The sequence below is a fragment of the Ambystoma mexicanum genome, chromosome 9, assembly GCF_040938575.1.
Source record: "Ambystoma mexicanum isolate Mex_15411 chromosome 9, UKY_AmexF1_1, whole genome shotgun sequence".
NCBI classification, from domain to species: Eukaryota; Metazoa; Chordata; class Amphibia; order Caudata; family Ambystomatidae; genus Ambystoma; species Ambystoma mexicanum.
The window spans coordinates 791,805,010-791,830,898 of NC_090931.1; the positions used below are offsets into that span (position 1 = coordinate 791,805,010).

At 44.6% G+C, this 25,889-nt stretch overlaps 1 protein-coding gene across 3 annotated transcripts in view; it reads left to right on the forward strand.

The window, feature by feature from the left end:
• Positions 1-25,889, forward strand: part of VPS8 (VPS8 subunit of CORVET complex) — a 2,529,257-nt gene that overhangs the window by 42,976 nt on the left and 2,460,392 nt on the right. For all 3 annotated transcript variants that reach the window (XM_069615741.1, XM_069615740.1, XM_069615739.1), the window contains exon 2: positions 5,960-6,028. In XM_069615741.1, coding sequence (XP_069471842.1) covers positions 5,960-6,028 — 69 coding nt within the window. The remainder of the gene's footprint in view (positions 1-5,959; positions 6,029-25,889) is intronic.

The window sequence follows — 25,889 nt, forward strand, 5'->3', positions numbered from 1 at the left end:
CACGTACCCTGCTGCTTTTGCGTGTGATACTTCCCGCGCACCCCTGAAATACACGTACCCTGATGGAATCGCGTGTGATACTTCCCGCGCACCCCTGGAATACACGTACCCTGATGGAATCGCGTGTGATACTTCCCGCGCACCCCTGACATACACGTACCCTGCTGCTTTTGCGTGTGTTACTTCCCACGCACCCCTGATGCACACGTACACAGGACAATCGCGTGTGGAACTTCCCGAGAACCACTGAAATACACGTTCCCCGCTTGGCGTTTGCTGTTTGCCAGCCCTGTGAACTGGTCCAGGGTTAGCGCAGCCCTTTGCGATTATTTGGGGATTTTGGAGGCTTTTCCTTGCGCAAGGGCGTTCTTGGGGGCGTAACTGGCGCTGCTGCAGGGTCGCTGCGCCACGGCTGGTTTTGGATGCGAAAATCCATGAATACGCTGTGCGCAGAAATCGATTTTAGCGCACGCGGCTGGCGCAGACATTCGCACGGCCGCTGTGCGCCACTTTTGTGCGAATTTCTATGAATTACCCTCAAAATTGTTAGAGACTCAATTCTGAACATATGTGGTAGTCTGAGGATAAAGATCTAATGATGGACCCATCTTTGAACATAACACTGTTTTGGGGAGTGTGGTGGGAGGGGGGAAGGGGGAAATTTTTTTGAGATATGGTTCTAACGTTCACATGGGGAAAGGTTTGTATGCTTTCCTTTCAATGTTTGACTACTAGGTTTTTACTGATAACCGGTTTAGCAACATATGGCTATGTTGAAAACCCAATAAAACCAAATTAAAAAAATGATAATAATTATTGAAACTCTTGAGACACTGCGGGTGCTAAAGAGAAACTGCTGAAAATGGGTTCTGCTGATGTTGTGTGCAAATAAAAAACGTTGCATAGCTTTACCTGAGGGCTTGTTTTTAAACGCGGCTTAGATATCAAATTAGGCTATAAAAAACAACATGGGTATCAGCCAAGTTACCTTTAAAAATATGTAACTCCATACCTAGTTATGGTCTTTCATATTACATGCCGTGACCTGTACTTTTCTTTTTTTCCCCATTTCAGATTTGGTGTACAAATTGCAGCATGCAGTTGGGGCGGGGGAGGACTGTAGAGATGTTTTTGTCTTCTACAGGTACTTGTTTCAGACTTGTGTTTGCCACATTCCTACAGTTCTGCTGGACAAGGCTCTACATGATCCATTGGATGATATTCCTTCCTAAAATCAAAACGGTGATGGTGATTCCATTGGATGTTTCAGCGTCTGTTTGCCTGAACGTAGTCAACATTATTCGCAGCAAATCGAGACTACATCAGCTGTGAAACACAAATGGAGCTTCCAACATTGTAATACGGAAAAAAGATGAAACAAATGCTGTCCAGTCATTTGGTCGACAGACAAATGGTCGACGCAATTTGGTCGAAAGACAAATGGTCGATTGATTATTTTCTTTTTTTTTAATTTATATATATATTTTTCAGGTTTTCGTTTAGGAAAAAAAGGGTTTTTTAGCAAAAAAAGAGGGTTGGGGGGGACCCCCCCCAAAAAAAAAAAAAAAAATGAAAATACAAAAAAAAAAAATGAAAATACAAAAAAAAAAATTCGACCATTTGTCTTTCGACCAAATTGCGTCGACCATTTGTCCTGTCGACTATTTATTTTCGACCAAATGACCTGTAACCGGAACAAATATCACACCCCTGCCATCAAAATAAATGCTGTTCAAAGATAAACGTGTTCTCTTCATTTAGTTTTGGGTATAACAGATTTTTGGTTTTGGGGATAACAACATTTTATTGTTTGAAATTACCATACCACCATGAGTAACATGGGGAAAATTAAAGAACTTTAACAGATCCAGAGAAATTGGCATAAACCCGCAAAATATGTATTTTTTACAATTTGACTTTGCTTTGTGGAGCAATGTGGTTTTGGAATAGAAAATATGCACAACAAATGATATTGTGTTTTATTTTGTTGTGCTTAATGAACGCTGCCTGGAATGCTTTTTAGGATCGGTGATGTTTATCCACAATGACATGTTAATACAAATTATTAAATTGCGGCTTTGAAAATATGTCCAAGATTAATGGAGAAAGACGAATGTTGATGTGCATTATTAGGCAGAGAGTCATCTGCTGTGATGACACGTCATTCCCTAAATACGTTTGAAGTATGTTCATCTCCGGCGGCTGCAGATGTCATCTGCGGGGGAAGTTTGCTCCAGTTTGTGCCACCAGGCATTTGATGTTATTGCGCCCATCTGTCAGTTTGTTACCACAAGATGACAGTGGTGAACACGGGTGGGTTGCTGTGATGAGTGCATCGAAATGTAAGTGATGCTTTGTAGAAAGCACACATATAATAAATAAATCGCTATGTGGTGCAGAGCGGGTATACTGACCATAAATGCAGTAAAGGTGCAGAGTAGACCATTCCTTTAATTAACTTGGCAATCCCTACAAGCATCTGTCTTTTGTAGTTTGAGTATGGTAGGGTAGATTGGCTACTGGTATCCCAAATCTCTGGGTCTGCTGCCAGCTGGTTCTCTGGATTCTGCTAGATCTGAGCCAACATCTCGCAAAAGCACAGTTCTTCACTAAGGCAACAGACAACTCGAGGACCTATGGGGTTTTCCTTTCTGTTCTTGTTACTTCACTGTCTATGGGGCCTGACACCCTGGACCACCAACCCTCTATCACTTTGCTCCTTGTAATCTCATATCCCTATTCCTAATGTGACCTTTCCTTGCCCTCTTCAAACCTTGTCTACGTCAGTTAACTTCTGCACCTCCATGTGCTTCTAGCCCCCGGCCCCCCGCAGCTCAAGCCTTGCTGACTCAGTTTTGCCTCTACTTTGCTCTACTTTTCAAATGTCACTTATACTCTGAGGCAGGCCAGGCTTGCAATCCTCGGTTTCCACCTCCTTTCCTTCATGTCTCTTCAATATTTCCTGCTCCTCTGCTTCAGCAGCATCACCTTTTGTCTGTCCTTTCTCTTCTCCCAATATTGCCTACAACTTCCTCTCTGCAGCTGTGATTCTCATCCAGTGCCTCCTTCTGATAATCTTCACCCTTCTCTTTCGCTCCTCTGTTCTTCTCCTACGCTGCTTGCTACTCTTTACCATCCTTCTCCTGACACTCTTCAAACTACCCCCCTTCTCCCAGTTGTGCCAAAGTGTTCTGTTCCGTCTCCAAACATCCTTTTGTTCCCAGAGGTGTTACAGGCCTCTTTCTCCACCCTAGGATTGTTTGCACTTGTATGTTTTAATTGCCTCTCTGTTGTTATTGGTTACTGCTCTGATGTACTCGGGGCCACAAGGTTACTGCGACACGGAGACTGAGTCTATGAAAGCCTGGTCTACCTTCTTGGGATGTTGTGCATGGTCCCGGGCTCGCCACCCTCTTGACGTGGGCCTGCCTCTGGTGCTCCCACTCTGCCAACCCGCTGGCTCCGCAAGCAAGATGGGATCAGAATGCATCATGGGTTTGTTTATTGGATAATGACTCAGACTTGCATTTCTATCTTAAAGGGATCATGGATTTACTCGCTACACTGGCACTATTCTCCCTGGTACTAGTCATTGTGTCCTTTAAAGAGGACAGGAGGACAGGTGGTGCAATGTGACAAGTCCCTGCTCTCCTCATGTGTGTTGATGGGGCTGGTCCGGAATTCCTCCCAACGCTGGCCCCTGGGCTCAACATCACATCGCCAGTGGTGACAACCAGCCCCTTTGGCCACCACAGCCATGACCAACAGGGACAAGTGGGGGTCTTCCTCATAGAAGGCAGGGCTGGATAATTTTACACCAAATGCTGGAAATTAGCATCCAGAATTGAAAAAGGCCCATGCTCTATCTCAATAAAGGCAATCCCCACCCACTCAAGAGTCTTTCTCAAGGACTTATCAATTTTGTGAAGTTGCATGCAGGATATAATTCACTTTTCTAATGTTTTTAGCTGTCCACTAACAAAGTTTTCACAACTCTTTCTGGTTGCTGATCGGGATGCAACGGTGACTGTTTGTGATTTGCATCGGGCAGGTTGTTGCGCTAACAGCAAGTTGGAATACTAAACTGCAACAGCTACGCAGACTACTTCTTTTGCACCTTTGAAAATTACTCCTATTCCATTGACCTAGGATTTGACTCCTCCATAAGAGGTTTTGAAATAACCCTCACACACCACCTCTTCTAATCAAAAGTGTTTTCGATAAACACCCCTCTCACCACCCTTCTCTGTGGTCAATATCATATGCACAGAGGAAACCATGAATCCTGCCATCTCTATAAAGCATCACGTGCAGTGCAATGACTTTAATCATAGTGAAGTGTTGAAGGCAACTGCTTCTCCCATTGTTCTTTTGTTCTTTTGTTACTGTGAAGTGTTAATTACATATGTAACAATCTGTATATCTTAGGTTGTGGATCTGCTACCTGTGGCTCGACAGAAATGGTTGACTACAACTCCCACGATATCTAGCCAAAAAGTAAATGGTAAATCGTCATTGGAATTGTTGTCCAAAATATTTGGAAAGCCACAGATTGCAGATCACTGGTGTATTTGTTTGAGACTCAGTAAATAAATGCAAATTCATACATTAAGTGGAGGCTCTGCTATCCCTTAACTTAAGTGGGGTTCCTATCTTTTCGAAAATCTACTTGTCACAAAAACTGAGCTGCATAATGTTTTTTTACTGTTATATAACTCTCTAACCATACTCGTCGAAAAGAGCATGATGGTGTTCTTATTTTGTCCATGTATAGTGTGATCTTGGAGCATTAGAAGCTCTGCAAAGTATTATTCTGGAAAGGGAAAATTGAATGGAAATAATTGAGAACACTCCTTCTTTTGGCCCATTAACGCTATGTCCTTGAAACAGTATTCCAATTTCTAAGCTCACTGTTATCAGTAGGCTATGTAAACAAAGTCAAAAGGCATACTGTAATAAGCCTACAAGTTAAAGAGTACATTTCCCTTTTTGGGAAAATTGGTGGAATGGCATCTGATATACAGCCCCCTATCACGGTGACAAAAAAATACTTTGACACAAGTTTATCTTTAAATAATTCTGATGATGAAACTGTCCATCATTGTGAAGGTCTTCCCGTGAGGTTAATTTAGGAAATGCTTTTACAAAATATATAAAGTGCAAACAGAGACCTCTATGGTGGTCTCCTGCACTGGTTTAGCAGAATGAGACGATGTGTCTGAGAAAGGAATTACTAAGTGACAAGCCATGCCTTGGTGGCCTTGTGAAGGTGATTCTATATGTCTCGGATCGTTTTATGGCAAGAGTTCCAGAGAAGAGTATGGATGGGAAAGACATGGCCACCTGGCCGAACTTTACAATGTTGTGAGGTCTATGTAGAAGAGTGCGGAGGCCTGGCTGAAATGCAATGCTTGAGTTTCTAGAAAAGGAATGTAAGTGGTTTGATGGAAGGCACTGTGGACAAAGCAGAAGGATTAAAACTAAATTCTTGGTCATTTGAAGGCAGGGCAGGAGAGCTGTGGTTGTATCGCTGGGATCTTAACAGCATATGAGACGCAGCATTCTGAAATTTCTGTAGCCTGGCGGAAGTTGGGAAAGGTAGAAGCTAATGGCATTATCTACATTAGAAGTGATAAGGGCATTGTCCTTCATAACCTTGTTGAAGAAAGTCAAATAAAGCAGGTTTCTATGCACACATGAAAGAAATAGGAGCTAAGCAATAGATTTGCAATAGATTAGCTAAGGAGGGTGGGTGAGAGTAAAGGCAAGTTGGCTTCAAAGCAGAAATACACGTTCTTGACTTAAGAAGCAAGGGAATTGTGGGGGAACAATGCCAGGCGGCCCGAAGTCATAGCAAAGCTTTGAGTTTGCAAAGCATCAGGATTTTGGCTTTGTGCCCAAGATAACAGGTGGACTTTAAGTTCAAACTAAGTACATGTGCTTTCCTTTTTATTTTTAGATAGATGACAAAGAATTTGACATTCCACAAGTTGATACACCACCAACCCTGGAAAGTATCTTGAATGAGGTAAGATAAGTGAATACACTGTGTGCAAATCATAACTTCCATGTTGCTCAGAAGTGAAAAATATAGAATGTCATTTTACTTGTTATAAATATATTTGTGTATAGTTTTGTATAGTATGGGCGCTTTGAAACAGTTTTGCTAATTGTATAAGCGCCTAATAAGTGACCAATAAATTAAAATAAATAAAAGTTTGTTTAGGTTAATACATATATGTATTCACCAGTCGAGTACAAAATAAATCCTTGTAACTATTAACGCAAGAACAAAGTGCTTCCAACACAAATGCTGTGCGTAAGATATATGGTGAATGGAGAAAATCAGTTGCTGGATGCTTTTCCAAAAATTAAGCACTGATAATTTGTCTAATAAATGAACCTGGCATTGGAAGAGGTAATGGGGAAATGTAAAAGTGATGGCACATTGACTCAGAATTTCCCTCAAGTCAATCCTCAGCAGAGGGCTTCAGGACTCATAATGCCTAATCCACTTAGGGAACACTGTGATAGCTGGGTATCCGTGTATGGTTGATTATATCTATTTTTATTTTTTATTTTGCGTTTGGTTTACAGAATATAAACCTTTACAAAAAGAAACACAAAATAATTTTATATACAAACAAGAATATTCAATTTGGATTAGTAAGCTAAAAACAGAGCAATTAAAAACCTATTTTACTTCACTATATACAACACCACATCTGATAATTAAACGTTATCATATTACCAGGAGTTTTGCATTTCCACCTAGGTATTTCAGGGGGAACATACATACACTAGCAATGAGATGTGTTATACTGGATTAAAATTTGGCAGTTGACATAGCAATCCCGAACCCTTCATAGATGCACTTTCTCAAAGCATTTCATTTGTTATTGCTGAGTAGCTGCTGGCAGATTACATACTTCCTGCAAGAATTTCACTACAGCCAGTTTCAATGCATTTAGTTTGCCATATAGCATACTCCACCATAGATCTTGAGTATCAACATTTGATGGATCGTGAACAAATTTACCAAAAACAGCTAGGCTTTGGGGAATTAATGCCTGACACTTCAGTAAAAGGTGCTTCAGTGTTTCGGATGTTTCAGTGCTATCACAGAAACGACAAGGGATTCTTTTTGTTGTACCTGAACACATTTCTAAGATTTCCCCTGTCAACAGGACATTGAATCGAAATCTCAGATTGTCAATCTGGAAAAATGAATACCCTTCATTTGAATGATAGACGTAACTTGATGGCCGTGGGCCAATCGTCTTATGCACCAAATTATAGAAATATAAACTGCTATGCTTGACCGAGCGGCCATTTTAAATGTAGCAAGAATCGCCATTTTGCTTGTTAACCATTGCTCCTTGCTTTCTGTCTAAAAACTGCTTTGCAGCTTGCAATTCTTGCGGATTCTGCTTACTCTGCTCAACTGTTAACATTGTTGTCTGAATATGAAAGGACAAGGTCGCGGGACTGAAGAGTTTGCTGAACTCCTCATGAGTAGCCCAGAGAGGAATGCCCACGCTACCTCTCTGTAGCCTTGGGAGGAAGCTGCAGGGCATTTAATCACTTCACAGCTGCCAGCCAGTCTCGTACAATGGTAGAATATGTTAGAATAATACAGTTAAAGGCTTGAATTATGCTTCTCTTACAGCCCCCCCTTCGCAAAACCCTTTAGAACGTGTCGGCTCCCAGGACACGACAAGTACCTCATAGATAGCAAAGCTTGGAATGTGGCTCTTCCCCCGTGTACATATTGTTTCCAAGAACAGAACCACTGTGTTCTAAAAGATGCCTCCACACTTTCTAAATTGCACATTGTTACTAGAATAGACATCGAAAACATTATAATTGTCATACTCGTCGGATATGTCCATCGTCATCCCGAGTTCAAAGGAACTTAATACAGACAGAGGGGTGTTGACCATGACTTTACTGATTGTATGATATGCATTTTGTATACAAGTAACTGATGTACGTAATTCGCTCTCTTGCGTCCCTCGAGGTCTAGGAAACTCAAGTTGTGGGGCGTGAGATCAGAATTGGCCAATTGATACTATCATTTGCTTGCAATAAACCCTAACATTGGGAATTTGAACCTCGTGTCTGGCGCATCTTTTCGTGTATGGTCATTGCCTTGTTTCCATAGCAGAAGGGACCCCTAGGGGGCCCTTTCAAGATGGTGCCCGAACAGGGACCCTCCCCCACTTGCGCCATCGTATACGTTGTAACAGAGTAAAGGCGGAAGAACGGCGAGGACGGGACGGTCGAGCCGGGATCAAGAAGTGTACAGGGCGCCCTGTAGAAGAGAGGAGAGATTACTTCCGCAGATCTGCACACATCTGATCCCTGATCGACGTACCGGGCCAGAGGGCAAAGGAGGCGAGGGTCCCGAGACGAGGCAGAAGCCAGAGAAGCGCAGACACGATGTGGGGAGAGGTTGCGTTAGAACAAGCGACTTGTTTTATCAGGTGAGTCATTCCCCGATTCAAAGAGAAACCTGATTTTTGGTAGAGTGTTGATTTTGCAAACTCAAACGTCCAGGTAAAAGTTGCTAACCAAAGGGGAAGGTTAAAGAAACATGCCTGGAGTACTGTCCACTTTAGCTGGGCTTTTCAGCTGCGGTAGACAGTCCTTGGAATATGGCCAAAGTGCACCGCCTTGGGGAACGCTGGCTTATGATATGTATGCGAAATATGGTGTGGGTACGATAATATTTTGTGAAATTTGGCATAGGCAAACTAGAAAGCAACCCGACCATCAGTGGCCGATTAATGGTAGTTTTGAGATGGGGAGGATAGATAACCTAGAGAGGGTGCTGATTAGAAAGAAAGCGCGACCTGCAGCTTTTGAGACCATCAAAGATTGGAGGAGGGAAGCGTTGCTCCGACTAAGGAGTAGAGAGAAGCATGCGCATAGGCATAAAACGAAGCTTGAGATAGCAGAAGAGAAGGAAGAGGAGGAGTGGACTGAGAGTCTAAGACGGGAAGGGAGACGGGACCAGATGAACATAGACAGAATATACCCGCAGCAGGAACTACACATAGCAGATTAATTAATGGAACATTTGTTAACTAACACGGGTCGAGGCCCAAAACCAGAATCGAAACCAAACACGCAAGCAGTGACTGCGCGGGCCCAACCAATAGCTCTCATACCCCCCTCCTGCAGCCCGAGCACTTCCCCTCACGCAAGCGTTAACCCAAGCCCCGCCCACAGCACGAGCACTCCCACAAGCGCAGACCGCGGACACATAATTTCCCAGCACCCAGCAAGGTCCTTCACAGATGCCACCTGTCACTTGTCCCATCCGCCCCTCCCGCTCTAGAGACAGATTCAGCACCATCCGCCCCTCCCGAATTCAAGATTGAGACTGGGGAGGCGAGAGGCGGGGCTGAAGGAACAGGATTTGGACGGGTAACTCGAAGCGCGATCAGCAAAGAGAGAAAGATTGAATTACGGCAAGAGGCAGAAATGTACATAGAGGGAAATGATGAGACGGTAGCATTGGCCTCATTGTATGGGTACCGAAGAAGCAACGAGAGACAGATAGTGTTGGAATGTATGGGGAAATTTTTGGTGGGAGACTGGAAAAAGTTGCTTGACAAATTACCACCACAACGATTGTTAAATTTGAACCAACTAGCATGTTGTAGAATAAAAGATGAAGAAGTGAAGGAACATGTGGATAGACTTTTTGATCTTAAAAATGAGTTGGATAATGAGTATGCCGAAATGTTTGCTGCACCTGGGTACAGGGGTTGGGATATTAGAAGAGAGGGTAGAGGGGCGGTAGAATCATACATAAAGCAGAGACATTCAACGTCATCTGTACAGCAGGGCGAGAAATTGAAAGTATGTATACGAGAAGCGGTAAAATGGGTATCAAATCCTAGTATTCCAACAATGGTTATACATGATATATTTGATGAATATTCCATACCAATGAAAAGAAAGGCACTGCAATCGATGGCTGAACATTTGATGGAGAAGGATATAAAAAATAATAAGGCCAGCCCACCTGAGATACTAGTGGTATACAAGAGAGCATTCGAGCGAAGTACAGGAGAAACGGGCCTATCACTGGACTTAGGAATACTATTGAACCTAAGAGAAGGGGGAGGGATCGTGAGTGGGGCATTTCCAATGAGAGAGGTCCCGCCCACGTTTGTACCAAAAGTAGAGATCCCTGCGACGGGTACAGTAGGAGCGCAGGTAACACCAGCCCATTTCACCGCCCAGTATGTGCATGTCCCCTTTTCCAGGCAAGAGGTGAATACTATAAAAAAGACGATTCCCGATATAAGAAAGAATCCAGCAGGTTTCTACAAGGAAGTAGAGTCAACCCTGAGATCAGCAGTGCTTACTATGAGCGATATAGATTTGATTTTCCCAGTCATTTTGCCAGCAGATATATGGAAACCGATGAGGACGGTAGATGACGTGGGGGCTTTTGGCGCCACATGGGCGGAGTTACTATTGGAGGACAAAAATAGGAAAGTAGGGGAAAATCCGGGAACCCGCATGGCAGATCTACCAGAACGGATAATGCAGAGATTGAGGGAAATAATTCCAGAAAAAAGGATTCAGTGGGACAAATTAACTACATGTGTACAGGGCAAGGATCAGCCAGTAACAGATTATTTCAATAGATTTGAAGGAGTATTCAGACTTCAGTGGGCACGATGTGAGCACAGAGTCGGGGAAAAGGCTATTTGTTGATAAATATGTGAGGGGACTAATATCGCCAATTCAAGATATGTTAATGACGTCGGAAAGTTCCTGGGCAGCAAAACCGGTGAGTGTGAAATTACACATAGCCCAATATTACGAGAACAGGGTAAATGCGTCGAAAGAAAGAGAGGTGAAGGATAGAGTAAATTTAAAGACAAGGGTGTTACTGCAGCAGGTCATTTGATACAATAGAGGTAGAGGTAATGCACAAGGAAATTTGAATAATATTCATGGGGTGTCATTGGGGATTAAATCAATGTGCGTACTGTAAGGAGGGAGGCCACTGGCGAGCACAATGCCCGCACCTATAGAATAGAGGTGGGTTTGGTCAGAGAAGGCCTCATAGAGGACATCAGGGGTCGAACGGCCCAAGCAGAAGTAACATGCAGCAGCAGCAGGGACATACCAATGGAGGTACTCAAACCCAATCATATGGCCAAAACCAAGCACAACAGAACCAGACATTGAACCAAAGTGTTTCGAACCAAAATCAGGGCGGGCAGGGCCAACAGAGAAATGATCAGAGTGGAGGACATCGAGGGGGAAATGGGAATATTTTTGATACACAACCAAACACGTATTATAGCAGTAGCGGTGACTACACATCGGACGATGTGTTATTTTCGAGATAGAACAGCCCACGACAGGGGTCGGAGCCAGTGTCTATTCCCGTGAATCACAGAGGACCCTACGTAGAAATGAGAGTCGGGAATAAAGAGCACCGTTTCCTTGTAGATACAGGGGCACAGAAGTGTTCGATAGACCACCACTTGGTTCCGGAGATACCACTGTCGGGGCAAAAGAATGTTTCAGTAGGGTTCGCAGGTACACCAGTAATTAACCCCCTGCCGGAACTGTCCCAATTACAATAGGACCATTTACGGAACAGTGTCCATTTCTTTTGACAGAGAATTGTGGAGAGAACTTGCTAGGATTAAATTTGTTGAGAAAATTGGGGGTAGTCATACATTGTACGGCAGACAGGGTGTTCCTCACGATGTGGCCTCACGATGCACCGGTGACGGAATTCATGTCAAAAGAGTTGCCAGAAGAGCTAAGTAGAGTACCAACCTGTCTGTGGGCAATGCATGATAATGATGTAGGATGCTTGAAAATAGAGCCAGCAAAAATAACTTTGAAAGAAGGTGTAACACTACCACGAATTCCCCAGTATAAAATTTCTGTTGAAGGTGAGAAGGGATTGAAAAGCATTTTTACTGACCTGGTGAGATTGGGGGTGGTTGAGGAAATTGCAGGGAGCATGTGCAACAGCCCGATTCTTCCAGTTTACAAGAAAGGAGGCAATGAAGTACCCTATCGTTTCATAATTGATCTGCGCGCATTAAACAAAGTGGTAGACCCACAATTCCCTTTGGTCCCAGATGTCACAACAATACTGACAATGATACCGGCCACTGCAGAATACTTTAGTGTAGTTGATTTGAAGAGCGCATTCTTTAGCATCCCAGTGGATAAAAGCAGTAGATATCTGTTCGCGTTTACTCTAGGAGGTCGATCATTCACATTCACACGCATTCCACAAGGATATACAGAAAGCCCGAGTATTTACAGCAGAGCGCTAAAAGAACAGCTAGACATGCTAGAACTACCCAAAGGTTGCGTACTCTTGCAGTATATAGATGACTTGTTATTAGCTGCTGACACAAAAGAGATCTGCAAAGAAAGTACTGTATTACTCTTGACACATTTAGCGACCCATGGTCATAAGGCAAGTTTGAAGAAATTCCAGTATAATCAAAAGGAGGTGTCTTATTTGGGTTACCTACTTTCGAAAGAAGGGAGAAGATTCACACCAGAACGCATAGAAAGTATTTCTAGTATGCCTATTCCAAAAACTCAAAAAGGAGTGAGAGCTATAATAGGCATGGCCTCTTATTGTCGGCAGTGGATCAGTAATTTTGCGTTGATTGTGAAGCCGATGATAAAATTGACTAAAAAGGATGCCGAGATGCCTTTGCAGTGGGATGAGGAATGTCAGAAAGCGTTTGAGCAATTTTTCTTGTGCGTTGGACCCTGTAGCGCGCGCACTACCACGATGTTTGCGATCCGTCGCAGCGGCTGCTGCGTCAGTGAAACAAACGGAAGGAATGGTATCGGGGCACACTTTAATTCTGATGGTGCCACATGCTATAGACGTTCTATTAAATAGGACGCAGACGCAACACCTCACCTCAGCTAGACTGACAAGATATGAGCTTATCTTGTTTGCAACCCACATCCAAATTATGAGGTGTAGCGCATTGACTCCTGCAGAATTAATGCCACTGCCCATAGCAGAAATTGGTGACACCGAATCACCACCCCATGATTGTTTAATGATCACTGAAGAAGAAACAAAGGGAAGGATTGATTTGAGCGATATCCCACAAAAAGAGCCAGATGGGGAGTTATTTTGCAATGGCTCTTGTTTTAAATTACCTGATGGCACATCAACGGCTGCATATGCAATTACTACCCTAAAGAGAGTTGTAGAGAGCAGAAGGATCCCCTACAATTCGGCACAAGCCGCAGAAATAATAGCACTGACCCGAGCCTGTGAACTCTCTGAGAATCTGAACGTAAATATTTATACTGACAGCCAGTACGCCTTTGGCGTGGTTCACATTTTGGCCGACTTTGGGTTGAGAGGGGTTTCTTGACATCACATGGAGCCAGGATTCAGCATGGCCCTTTGATTGTGCGATTGTTGTCTGCGCTCACGTTTCCAAAGCGCCTAGCTATAGTAAAGTGCGAGGCGCATAAGAAAGTAACATGCACAGTGGGAGAGGGAAACGTGTTTGCAGACAGGATTGCGAAGCAAACAGTCACAGATTTGGGGAATAAAATGATGACTGTACAGACTGAGGAAGTACCTTGTATGATAGAGAATGGAGTTGCCACAGTCAAAGAAATGCAGGCTGAGGCCACGACTGAAGAGATTCAGGGGTGGGCTAAGGGCTCTGCTGAGTTAGATTTGGAAGGATGTTGGGTGGACAAGGAAACAAAGAACTGGATGTTGCCAAATTGTTAAGTAACTGCAATGGTTATAATGGCGCATAGCCCCACCCACATTTGCGCAAAGAAAATGGTACAGCATTTATCCACAGTATGGAAGAATGAGCACATAAAAAAGAATGCAGAAAGGCTAGTGCAGAATTGTATCACATGCCTGCAACACAATGTAGGAAAGGGAACCGTGACTCCAGCAGGTAGTTTCGGCCCACCCTCTATGCCGTTTGAGGTGGTCCATTTTGATTTCATAGAAATGGAAAGGTGCCAGAACTACAAGTACGTGTTAGTGGTAATCTGTGCATTCAGCAAGTGGGTGGAGGCATATCCTTTAAAAGACTGTACTGCCATGTCCACAGCAAAAGTAATGCTGAAGGAGTATTTCTCCCGGTTTGGGTTGCCTGTGGTCAGACAACGACCCCACTTTGTGGGCGCAGTAGTGCTACAGATCTGTGCAGGTCTGCAAATAGAGAAGCAATTCCACAGTTCCAGGCATCCCAGTTCTGCCGGGCTTGTGGAGAGACACAACGGAATCCTGAAGTCAAAGATAGCGAAAATTTGCGCTGGGGGCAAGTTGAGTTGGGTGGATGCATTACCCCTACCGCTGTTGTGTATGCGCACGTCTGTGCAGGCTAAGACTGGGCTCTCCCCTTATGAGATTATAATGGGGAGACCAGCAAATGTATGGTGCGCACCGCAGCCCAGAAAATTATGTGAGGTTGAGCATCCTACGTTAAGCACTTACTGTGGACTTTTAATACAAATGTTGCATTTGATTCAACAGCAGGTGCAGGAGGCGTTGCCGATGCGATATACAGGACCGGGGCACTCACCGGAGCCTGGGAGCTGGGTGCTAATCAAAAATTTTGAACGGAAGACAGCATTAGCACCCAGGTGGCGCGGCCCCTATCGGGTACTTTTGCAAACACAGACGGCCATCCGAGTGGACGAACGCAAGGCATGGATCCATGCTACCCATGCCAAAAGGTTCCCAGCGTCACTGAAAACTTTGCCTGATCCAGACGATGAGAAAAAGACAACGGTCTCGGAAACGAAAGAAACGGTTGCCAGTCCAGTGCCACAGCATCAGCCTGAGCGAGAAGTGAAAGTTGAAACAAAGCGCAAACGAGAAGTGAAACTCGAAACAGAGCCTGAGGAGGCTGCCAGTAAGGGGGAAGGGCGAAAAGTGCCCCAACGTTGCTCAGCGGAAACAACGTCACTGCCGAACAACACAAACCCTGCATTGCAAACACTAGCAGAAACAACGCGTGCACCCCTTTGGCGCCCACCAGTTCTTGCGAATGCACCAAAGCCAGAGAAAGAAACTACATCATTGCCTTGACGCCCATTGCTGCCCATCATTGTGCCACAGGCTGACATTGAGCCTGATACTGGAAATGCAAGGGCACTATTCACAGATCATACAATAGCAGGAGTGAATCGATATAATCTGCGGCCTCGACAGGCAAAGTGATCCACAGATCTTTGGTGCTTTTCTTTTTGGCCTTTGGTTCTACTCACGGACGGAGTAGGAACCAGGGGCGTAGAGGAGAGAATTGTGAGAATTGTGCAAGTCGGACAATTCAAAACTCACGGCTCCTCAGTGCGCTTATAAAGTACATGTGTCCTAAGCCAGAGCGGGACAAGCTGGATGCACATGGTACTCTATCAATAAAGAACTGCTCAGAAATCGTCTGAGCAGTGGGAGAAAGAGCAACTAATCTTGCTCGGGAGTGGATAAATGATCCAGGCTGTGAAAAGGCTGGGAGAATTGAACTGTGACATTTTTCGTTGAACTTTTCTGGCATCAAGAACGAGAGACATTCACGACGAACTTCGCCAGCAAGAAGAAGGAAGATCAAGAACAAGTGAAGACCGGTTTCAGCCTCCTCCTGCACCCCTGCTAAAAAAATAATAGATTTAGAGACTGTAAATTTAGGGAAAAAGCATGGAAAAAGGAATATGGTACTGATTTGGACATTGGTCCTATGTTTCTTAAGTATGATAGTACCAACAATAACAGCTATTACACTATGGTTCCTGGAGTACGTACACCCATTAGAAACACTTTTGCCAAAAACAGCTACTGAAAGCCCGGTTCATGTAATCATTGGTACTTTGCCCCCAATGGAAGAAAGACATAGAGAAGGTTACGGCAACAGTACATTGTTGCTCATCATGAACATGACCCATGCGGTGTTAAAGAAAAAAGATTGCTGGGTTTGCGCCCATTTACCACAGCACGGTGGGAAAGGGATAGGCTGGTATGCACAACCATTGCCATTGATTTATTCCTGTGAAGTAACGTTAAGTGCGATGTTCTTTGGGAAATGGAACAAGAGTAATACGGGTCAGCTAGATGAGACCAATATGAATGAATTTGAGGAAGTAATAATGAGACCTGTGGGTTGTTCCATATTCCAAAAAACTTGCTTATTTGCACTAGAACCCAAGAGAAGGAATACACGAAAAATAACAAGACTAGATAGATTAAATAGGCAGAATAGACCAACCCCATCAGCAGAAAGAACATCAGTAATGACATTTCGGATGAGGGATGAATGGAACAAAGATGCTGTGCCCCCTGCCTATACAGTGGATCACAGCCCAAAAACTGCTCCCCTATGCCTACAGAAAAAGGGTTCCTATAAAGTAGGAATGTTTAGCAACTGCCTGAACATAGTGGTTTTAAAACATGAAATAGAACCCGTGTACGTGGGAGACCCTGTTTATTTTATATGTGGAGAAAAAGCATATCCATGGTTACCTAGGAACTGGGGAGGTACATGCTACTTAGGTCTACTGTTTCCAGGAGTGTTCCTCTTGGAGACAGCAGAAGTAGCCAGACTAACAAAAGGTAGAACTCAAAGGAGTAGTGAGGATGGAATGATAGCAATGGATATAGCCACATCATTTATACCGTTCTTGTCCCAAATAGAAAACTCTTACAATATAAGAAAACTGTCTGGAATATTACAAAAAACAATAGATTCCACAACGGATATTTTATTGAATATGACGTTAGAAGAAAAAGGAATAAGACTGATGGCACTCCAAAACAGGATGGCTTTGATATAATATTAGTTGATCGTGGGGGAGTTTGCAAGCTCGTAAAAACTGCATGCTGTGTGTATATAGATGACTACTCCCCTACGATATTTAAAGCGATCTGGAAATTACATGTCATAAGCTCCACACTCTCTACTGAAGCAGGGGGTTGGGGGATAGAATCCTGGTTATGGGGATTATTGCGGTCTTGGGATGGAAGTTAGTTTCGATACTAATGATGGTACTCAGGATATTCATAACATGCTGCTGTTGCATACAATGCTTACCAATAATATGCACTGAAATAACTGATGGATGTACTAAGGGATGTATGCACATGGTATTGAGAGGAAAACAAACGCATGGCCGGAATAACAGAGACACTGAGGAAACAAAAATAGTAAAACAATTAATGGCGATAGACATTAATGATGGAGATGATTCAGATGCAGATACCCCAGACTCCTCTTGAGAAGAGGAGGATACAATGAATAAATAAGACATTTGGCACACGGCCAAAAGGAGGGTTTGTCAATCTGGAAAAATGAATACCCTTCATTTGAATGATAGACGTAACTTGATGGCCGTGGGCCAACCGTTTTATGCACCAAATTATAGAAATATAAACTGCTATGCTTGACAGACGAGCGGCCATTTTAAATGTAGCAAGAATCGCCACTTTGCTTGTTAATCATTGCTCATTGCTTTCTGTCTAAAAACTGCTTTGCATCTTGCAATTCTTGCAGATTCTGCTTACTCTGCTCAACTGTTAACATTGTTGTCTGAATATGAAAGGACAAGGTCGCGGGACTGAAGAGTTTGCTGAACTCCTCATGAGTAGCCCAGAGAGGAATGCCCACGCTCCCTCTCTGTAGCCTTGGGAGGAAGCTGCAGGGCATTTAATCACTTCACAGCTGCCAGCCAGTCTCGTACGATGGTAGAATATGTTAGAATAATACAGTTAAAGGCTTGAATTATGCTGCTCTTACGGCCCCCCTTTGCAAAACCCTTTAGAACGTGTCGGCTCCCAGGACACAAATAGTACCTCATAGTTAGCAAAGCTTGGAATGTGGCTCTTCCCCCGTGTATAGATTGCTTCCAAGAACAGAACCACTGTGTTCTAAAAGATTCCTCCGCACTTTCTAAATTGCACATTGTTACTAGAATAGACATCGAAAACATTATAATCGTCATACTCGTCGGATATGTCCATCGTCATCCCGAGTTCAAAGGAACTTAATACAGAGGGGTGTTGAACATGACTTTGCTGATTGTATGATATGCATTTTGTATATATGTAACTGATGTACGTAATTCGCTCTCTTGCGTCCCTCGAGGTCTAGGAAACTCACGTCGCGGGGCGTGAGATCAGAATTGGCCAATTGATACTATCTTTTGCTTGCAATAAACCCTAGCATTGGGAATTTGAACCTCGTGTCTGGCACATCTTTTCGTGTATGGTCATTGCCTTGTTTCCATAGCACGAGGGACCCCTAGGGGCCCCTTTCAAGATAGGCAACCCTCCTTCTGGGATCAGGAAACTTAACTAAGTATGATTCCGGAGTACCAATTTTCTTTCCATCATATACAATCTGATTATAGATCCTAGAAGCCTCAACCTTTTCCATGGATTTCAGCCAGTCCAGAGATTGAAGTTTGTCCTTAACTCTCATAGGATTAGATATCAGAGTTTCAGATGTAAGGCAGAGTCTAGACAGTTCAAACAATCTATTTGCAAATTCAACAGCCACTTTGATGTCGAGGAGCCCGTTCTTAATCTGCCACCCATAAGTACATACTGGGTGTTATCTTTTGCAACAATAAGGTTCCGATATAGAGCTAATCTTCTCCAACTTATTTTACTATCTAATGAGAGAAGGCCCAACTCAAACCGAATAGCAAACATTGGAACAGCATTCGGTAAGTAATAGAGTATTTTCCACCATATTTTTTACTCCAGTTTGGCGGCCAATCGATGGGTTGGAAAGGGTAGAATTTCAAAACCATATAGGAGTTTAGGCATAACTTTAAGATTGGAAAAACGAATTAGCGGAGTCACTGAATATTTGCAATACTTTGCAGCAACCTTTTTCATTTGGAAGATCAATTTATCCACTTTGTCTAGGTAATAATTCCAATACATAAGGATTGTGGAACCACTAAAATTTGGAAACCCTAGATAACGGGATCTGGCCTTGAGTAAGGAACAATGTATCTTCCATTTGAAAATGGAAACTTTTTTTCCTATTTGTAAGGGTGATTACAACCAATTTCTTCTCATTGATAGTAAGGCCATTATTGTCCACATAATTTGAGAGGGCCGCCAATTTCCACTGAAGACCTACTGGAGTGACATCGATCAAGAGGATGTCATCAGCGTAGGCTGTCCAGGATATTCCCCCCCCCCTCTATCTTCGATGAGACTAGAGATGCTGCTGTTAGGGCCCGTCAACATCCAATATATATAGATTGAAAAGTTTGAGTGCAAACAGACACCCCTGTCTTAATCCATTGCCTGTTTTGTATTAACTGTGAAAGATCACCTGACATATTTAAACTGATTTGAATGGCAGAATCTTCATGTAGATGTATAAGTATAGTCAAAAGTCCCGATGGAATCCCCATTAGAGCCAAATTTGACCACAAACGTGAGAGAAAGATCAGTCGAAGCTAGATAAATAGGACTGGCTACTTTCTTGCACGCCTTCTCCAAAAAGAGGGTGAAAATTAATCCCCCTATTTCTGTGCCCATTCCTTTTCGGAAACCAAACTGTTGAATACGGAGGATCCGGTTTATTTCCGCCCATTCCACAATTTTCCGTAGGACTAATCCCGCAAATATTTTGGAGTCCGCGGCCATGATGGAAATTGGACGATAATTATGTGGGCCCCTTCTGTCCCCTTTTTTGTATATGGGAACAATATAGGAGATCCTCTAGGAGCATGGGAAAATAGAATATAAAGTGCCTTAGCCCAAAGTTCCGGGTTTCTCTTCAATGTACCGTTGGTGAGCCCTTTAGGGCCTGCTGCCCGAGAGGTATTTGCTGCCTTAATCTGTTTTTCAATGTCCTCAACATCAAAATTACCTGTCCAGCTTCCCCCTTTGATTCCCTCTAGAGTATTTGTCAGAGCAAACTTCCTCTCACATAGAGTGGAAAAGTGAGTGGCCCACACATCTTCTTGTACACAAGCAGTTTGTAACATTACTTGCGTATTCTCCAGAGAGTTTATTAAAGTCCAAAACTGACGGGCAGATGAGTCTCTTAGTGCCGTTAACATGGCAGTATTGTCTTTCTATAGCATATATATCTTATGATTTTTCAGCCAATGAAGATTGTCCACGCTTAAAGCACAGGCCAGTCTTGATTCTATTAAAGACAAAGGAGGCAAACATTATGCTTTCTTCTTTATTACTGAAACCCACAGCAACTTCAACTTAAACACTTTTTTTCTTAAATTCAATTTTTATTGGTTTTTAAAAGCAACAAAGAGCTCATGAAAAAAATTACATTGGGGCACATGCCCGTATCAACTTCTGTTAAAGAGCCATAATTCTCTGCTGCATTCACTTCCCCCCCTCCCCCAAACCCCTTTTCTTGGGGCACAAGATCCGCATTTCTGTGGTTAACCTTTTTGGGCAGCACCAACCGGGCATATAAACAAACAAAATTAATAAACTTTCCTTAGAGAAGTACAATGAGTTCTATGTAAAAACTGGTTTCGGGCTGGGTGGAGAGACCATATTACACTTCTGCATTGTCTTCCGTATTGGCAAACACCTCCATGAATTGTAACCAGTTGGCCTCTAGCTGCACGCTGGAGCCATGTATTGCTGCTGTTAGTCTATCCATAAAGTAAATGTCCTTGGCCACTATCACCCATTCACTCCTTGTGGGAAGAGCTGCTCTCTTCCAAGTCCTGGCCCGTGCAGCTCTGGCTGCCAACAGTAAGGAGTGTGTCAGATCCGGGAGTTTCTCCCAGTGCTCGTCCCTTTGCTGTAGCCTGAATATTAGTGGGAGGGGTTCTAACGGATAGACCCCCCTCTCCCGCCTCCTTGAGCCAACTGAGCACCTCCGACCAATAGGCTTGAACCTTCTTGCAAGACCACCACATGTGCCGATAGTTAGCTCTTTCCCAGCAACCGTGCCAACATAGCGGGACGACGTCTGGGAACATCCCAGAGAGGGTGATCGGGTCATACTGCCACCTATGGAGAAGTTTGATGGCGTGAGTCTTGTACTGGCTCGAGATAGATGTCTTGAATGCCCTGCTACATAATTTCCCCCAGAGCCCAACCCCCGATGGCACAGCCCAGGTCCCTTTCCCATTTTCCTCTAAGGCTTTTAATCGTTCCCTCGCGGGGGGGTTAAGAGTGCTCCATGCAGGCGGGAGATGAGACCTTTCATTTCCGTGTGGGAGTCTAGGATTTTCTCGACCGGGGTTAGCTTTCTTTGTATGCAAGGCTTTAGCTTCGGCTTCATTAATATTCCCTTAAGGCGAAGGTATAAGAGTGGGGAGAGCTTGCCAATTCCCAGTGCCTCTTCAAGCTCTTGGATGCTTATGAAGGTGTCCTCTCTCACCAGTTGGCCGACCCTGCAAAGGCCCGCGTCGAACCATGACTGGTAGTGTTCGTGGCCTGGGATTTCCTCTAGCACTGGTGTGGACCAGATGTGGCTCAGGGGCGAGGGCCATGTAGTGACCTTCTCTCTATTTCCCTTCCCCGCTAATGCTTTCCACATTGTACCCAGTATTGGGTGGTCCCTGATTCTTTTGGGAGCTTATTCAATGGGACCCATAGCCATTCGCCTATGGTGACTGGGCGCAGGTAGAAGTTTTCAATGTATACCCATTGTTTATTGGGTTCCTCTCGAAGATGCGGGGCCAGGGCCCTAAGTTGGGCTGCTCTATGGTAAGCATTCAGATCCGGCAAAGCGACCCCCCCCTCTATCTTTGGGAAGGGTGAGGGTCTCGTATCCTATTCTGTGACTCTGGCCCTGCCATATGAACTTCATTATGCGCCTCTTGGCTTCTCTGAGGTATGTTTCTGGAGCCTCCAGGGGGAGCATCTGGAAGACATACAGCACTCTGGGGAGCAGGTTCATTTTTATGGCATTTATTCTTCCCATCCAGGAGATTTGCCCCTTCCCCCTCCCCTCCATATCCCTGAATAATTTATCGAACGGGGGCCGGGGGGTAGTTGGCCTGGCTCAAATCCTCTTCTGGACGCACTATATTGATCCCCAGGTATTTTATCCCTTCCATACAAATTTGGAGGCCCAGTGGGATAGGTTCAGCAACATTTCTGTCTGCATCGGGTGCGAAGGGGAAGATCATTGACTTGCCAATGTTTACCTTAAAACCTGAGAAGCAACCCAACCGTTCACTCACCTGCAAGGCGGCTGGGACTGACCTTGCGGGCTCCGGCAGGTGAAGTAAGATATCATCTGCGTAAAGGCCTAGTTTGAAGGTACGTTCGCCCACATCAATTCCCTGAACCATCGGAAAGCCTCTGATGTATTCTGCTCGTATCTCCATTGTCATGGTGAAGAGGAGCAGGGAAAGGGGGCAGCCCTGCCTTGTCCCTCTTTGGAGGCAAAAATCTTGTGACAGACGCCCATTGACTGTGACTCTAGCAGTTGGTGACACATATAAGGCCTTGATAGCTTGTTTAATCCCGGTTCCAAGCCCCAGCTTCTCGCCTACCCCCTGCAGGAACCCCCAGTCGACTCGGTCAAACGCCTTTTCAGCGCCGATTGGCACCAGGACAGGGTTTCCACCCTTCGGTGCTGCCTCCCTCATCAGATGCAGAGTCTTACGCAGTGTGTCCGCCCCCTGCCTTCCCTGTATAAAACCCACCTGGTCGGGGTGAATTGGCCTCAGCATATGGCTGTCCAGCCTCGTAGCAATGATCCTGGTGAATAGCTTTGCATCCACATTTAGGAGTGAGATTGGTCTATAGGAACGGCAGTCCGCCGGGTCCTTCCAAAGGATGTGGGCGCCTTACCTGTCCTCATATGTTCGAGAACAGACGCGCTAGGAACCCTGCCAGGTGGCCCGAGAAGGCCTTATAAAAGCCTGCCCTGAACCCGTCCTCCCCCGGGGCCCTGCCCAGCTTCAGACCCGCTATGGCTCTAAGCACCTCCTCCTCTGTTATCGGGGCATCTAGGACTGATGCTTCTAGGGATCCAAGGACCGGGAGGGTGACCCCACTGAGATATTCCTCACAAGCTTCCTTCTCTGTCTCCCCCTCTCTCCCATACAGGGTCTTGTAAAACGACTCAAATTTCTCTGCGATCCCTTCTGGGTCGGATTCGTCCCCTTCTTCCCCACTCGTTAATCTTGCCACCCATCTATCCGCCCTCTGGCCTCGGAGTTTCGCTGCCAGCATGGCATCAGCCTTGTCCCCTTTTTGCATAGTATTTTTGACGTAGATGTTGGAGTCCCGCTACAATTTTACCCATCTCCATTTCCCGCAATTCTTGTCTCTTCTCCCTCGCGATGCCCAGGTCCCTCTCTCTCTCTGTCTCCATCTTCCCACACTTTTTTATTTTCAATAAAACTTTGATAACACGTTTTGTTTTTCCCCTGTGTGTTCTGGGGTTTGAAAAAACAAAATAGGGTAGTAAAAGTTTTAGACATAGAACAAAAGTCCAAAAAACTACAACTCCCCATGCTCCTCTGGGCCACAGCAGTCCTGTCTGTCTCCTTCTCCTCCAATCAGGCTCAGGCTCTGTGTATAACTGTGACCCCTCTGTAGTCCTCTCCCTCTTTCTTTGCCGGTCAACCAACATAATTGAACAGTCCAACAGTCAACTTTAGCCAACTGGCGTGATTTTCCATATATTAACTCTATGTAACATCGTTTCTGCGAGGGCTCCAAGCTCTCCCTTTCCGGACGAACAACTCCCCGGACCCTTCAAGTATAATCAGGTTGTCTTCTGTTCTTCTCCTAAGGGGAAGAGAAAATAAATGATGGGGGGGGTGGTCTGTCATTAACGTGTTGATATCCAGCTACATATTCATACCACATCTTCTTCATTTCACACTTTGGTACATGGATATCACATGTTCATTGTCTTGTTCTACATTTAAATACATAAGACATCACACGTTCATGACCCAATAGGGCGGGATATATTGCTTGCCTCCTTTGTCTTTAATAGAATCAAGGCTGGCCTGCGCTTTAAGCATGGACAATCTTCATTCAGGAGGCGAGTATTATGTTTGTTCAAAGCCATTAATCACTACATTCGCTATCTGCGAAACAGGCTTAAAGTAAAAGGTCTTAAAAGTACTCTTGTTGGACCAGTCCGCAGATTTCATGATATCTTGTAATGAGACGCCTGCTGTGAATGCTCTAGAGGCCATAGCTCCTCGTGCTGAGTGCACGCCAAACTGAGATAAATCAATTCCTGCCCAATGCATCACTTCCCTAACCCACCTAGCGATGGTGGCTGACGCTACTGCGTGGAAGGGCTTCCTGCGCGCAATTAACAGTTGAGTAACTCCTCTGGGTCTAAATGCAGCTGTGACCGCTTCATAATCCTTAATGCACTGAGCTACGCATAACTTGGTATTCTCTGGAAAGTATGGATATGAAATAATGATAGTCTGATTTTGTCCTATTTGCTACATTAAATGCTACTCCCTCTGGGTAGAATATCTTCCTGTCAACTTCTAGCACTTTTACATCTGATACTCTTCTGCAAGCTATGAGACACAAAAGCATGGCTAAGTTCCCTGACAATTGGGATCAAGATAGCTCCCCGTTTTCTGGCCAGGCTAGAAATAGTGGGCATACTACCGCACGTTCCAGAGCACTGAATACTTGGGCTCGGGTGGCTTACATAATTTCACTCCTTTCAAGAGTCGGAGAATGGCTGGATGTTCACCTATGGGATGTCCTTCTAATCTGTCCTGACCCGCTGATTTCGCTGACCTGTATACTCCTATCGTTCTGTACGCACAACCCTCTTGGAACCTTTGGGCTAAGAAGTTTAGCATGTGTACTAGAGGGGCTGAAACGGGATCAACATTGAGGTTTGTGCAGAATGAGGACCAACGCTTCCAAGCTGCACCATAGCTCCTGATTGTGGAAGGCGCCCATGAGTCTCTGATGCAGTCTGCAGCGATTCGTGAAATGCCCGGCAATTGCCAGCATTTCCTGAGACCCTGCAGGCTAGCAGGCGTAATGTCCTCTCTGCTATGAGTGGGATGAACTTGACCGTTCGGATCTCGAAGAATGTCTCCCCTGAGAGGGAGTATCCTCTGGAAATCCGTCGAAAGTTCCATCACTACTGGAAACCACGGCTGAGATTTCCACATCCGAACTATGAGCACTAGTTCTGCTTGCTCTCTTCTCACTTTCGCTAACACTCTCGTCAGCATGATGAACGGAGGGAAAGTGTAAAGGAGTGGTCCCTCCCATTGATGCAGGAATGCATCTGTCCCTGCTGCTTCCGGGTCTATCCTCCAACTGTAAAACTTTGGAACTTGTGCATTCAGCCTGGTAGCAAATAGATCTATTTCTATGGGGCCCCAAGGGTGGTCGATCTGGGCAAAAATGCTCGGATGTAGCCCCCAATCGCTGGAGTCTACCAGATATCGTGAATTCCAATCCGCTATAGTGTTCTGCACTCCTGGTAAATACTCTGCAGAAACTGATATGTGATGCTTCAGACAATGATGCCAAAAATCTTTTGCTAATTCTGCTAACATCTTGGAGGACGTGCCACCCAGTTGGTTTATGTACCGGATGGCCGAAATGTTGTCCATTTTCAGCAGGACACAGCAGTTGGCTCGATCTTTGGTGAACGCTTTCACCGCAAAGGACCCCGCAAGGAGTTCCAGACAATTTATATGGAGACGTATCTCTTCCTGAGCCCATTTCTCTCCTGTTTGTATATTTTCGCACCGCGCTCCCCAGCCCGCTCTGCTGGCATCTGATTCTATCACTAGGTCTGGGGAATCGCCGAAAATTGCTCGGCCGTTCCAGGCTTCCATATTTTCTAACCACCATTTGAGTTCTGTTATCGCTTCCTGATCTAGGGTAAAGAATTGATGATATCCTAGACCCCCTCTGA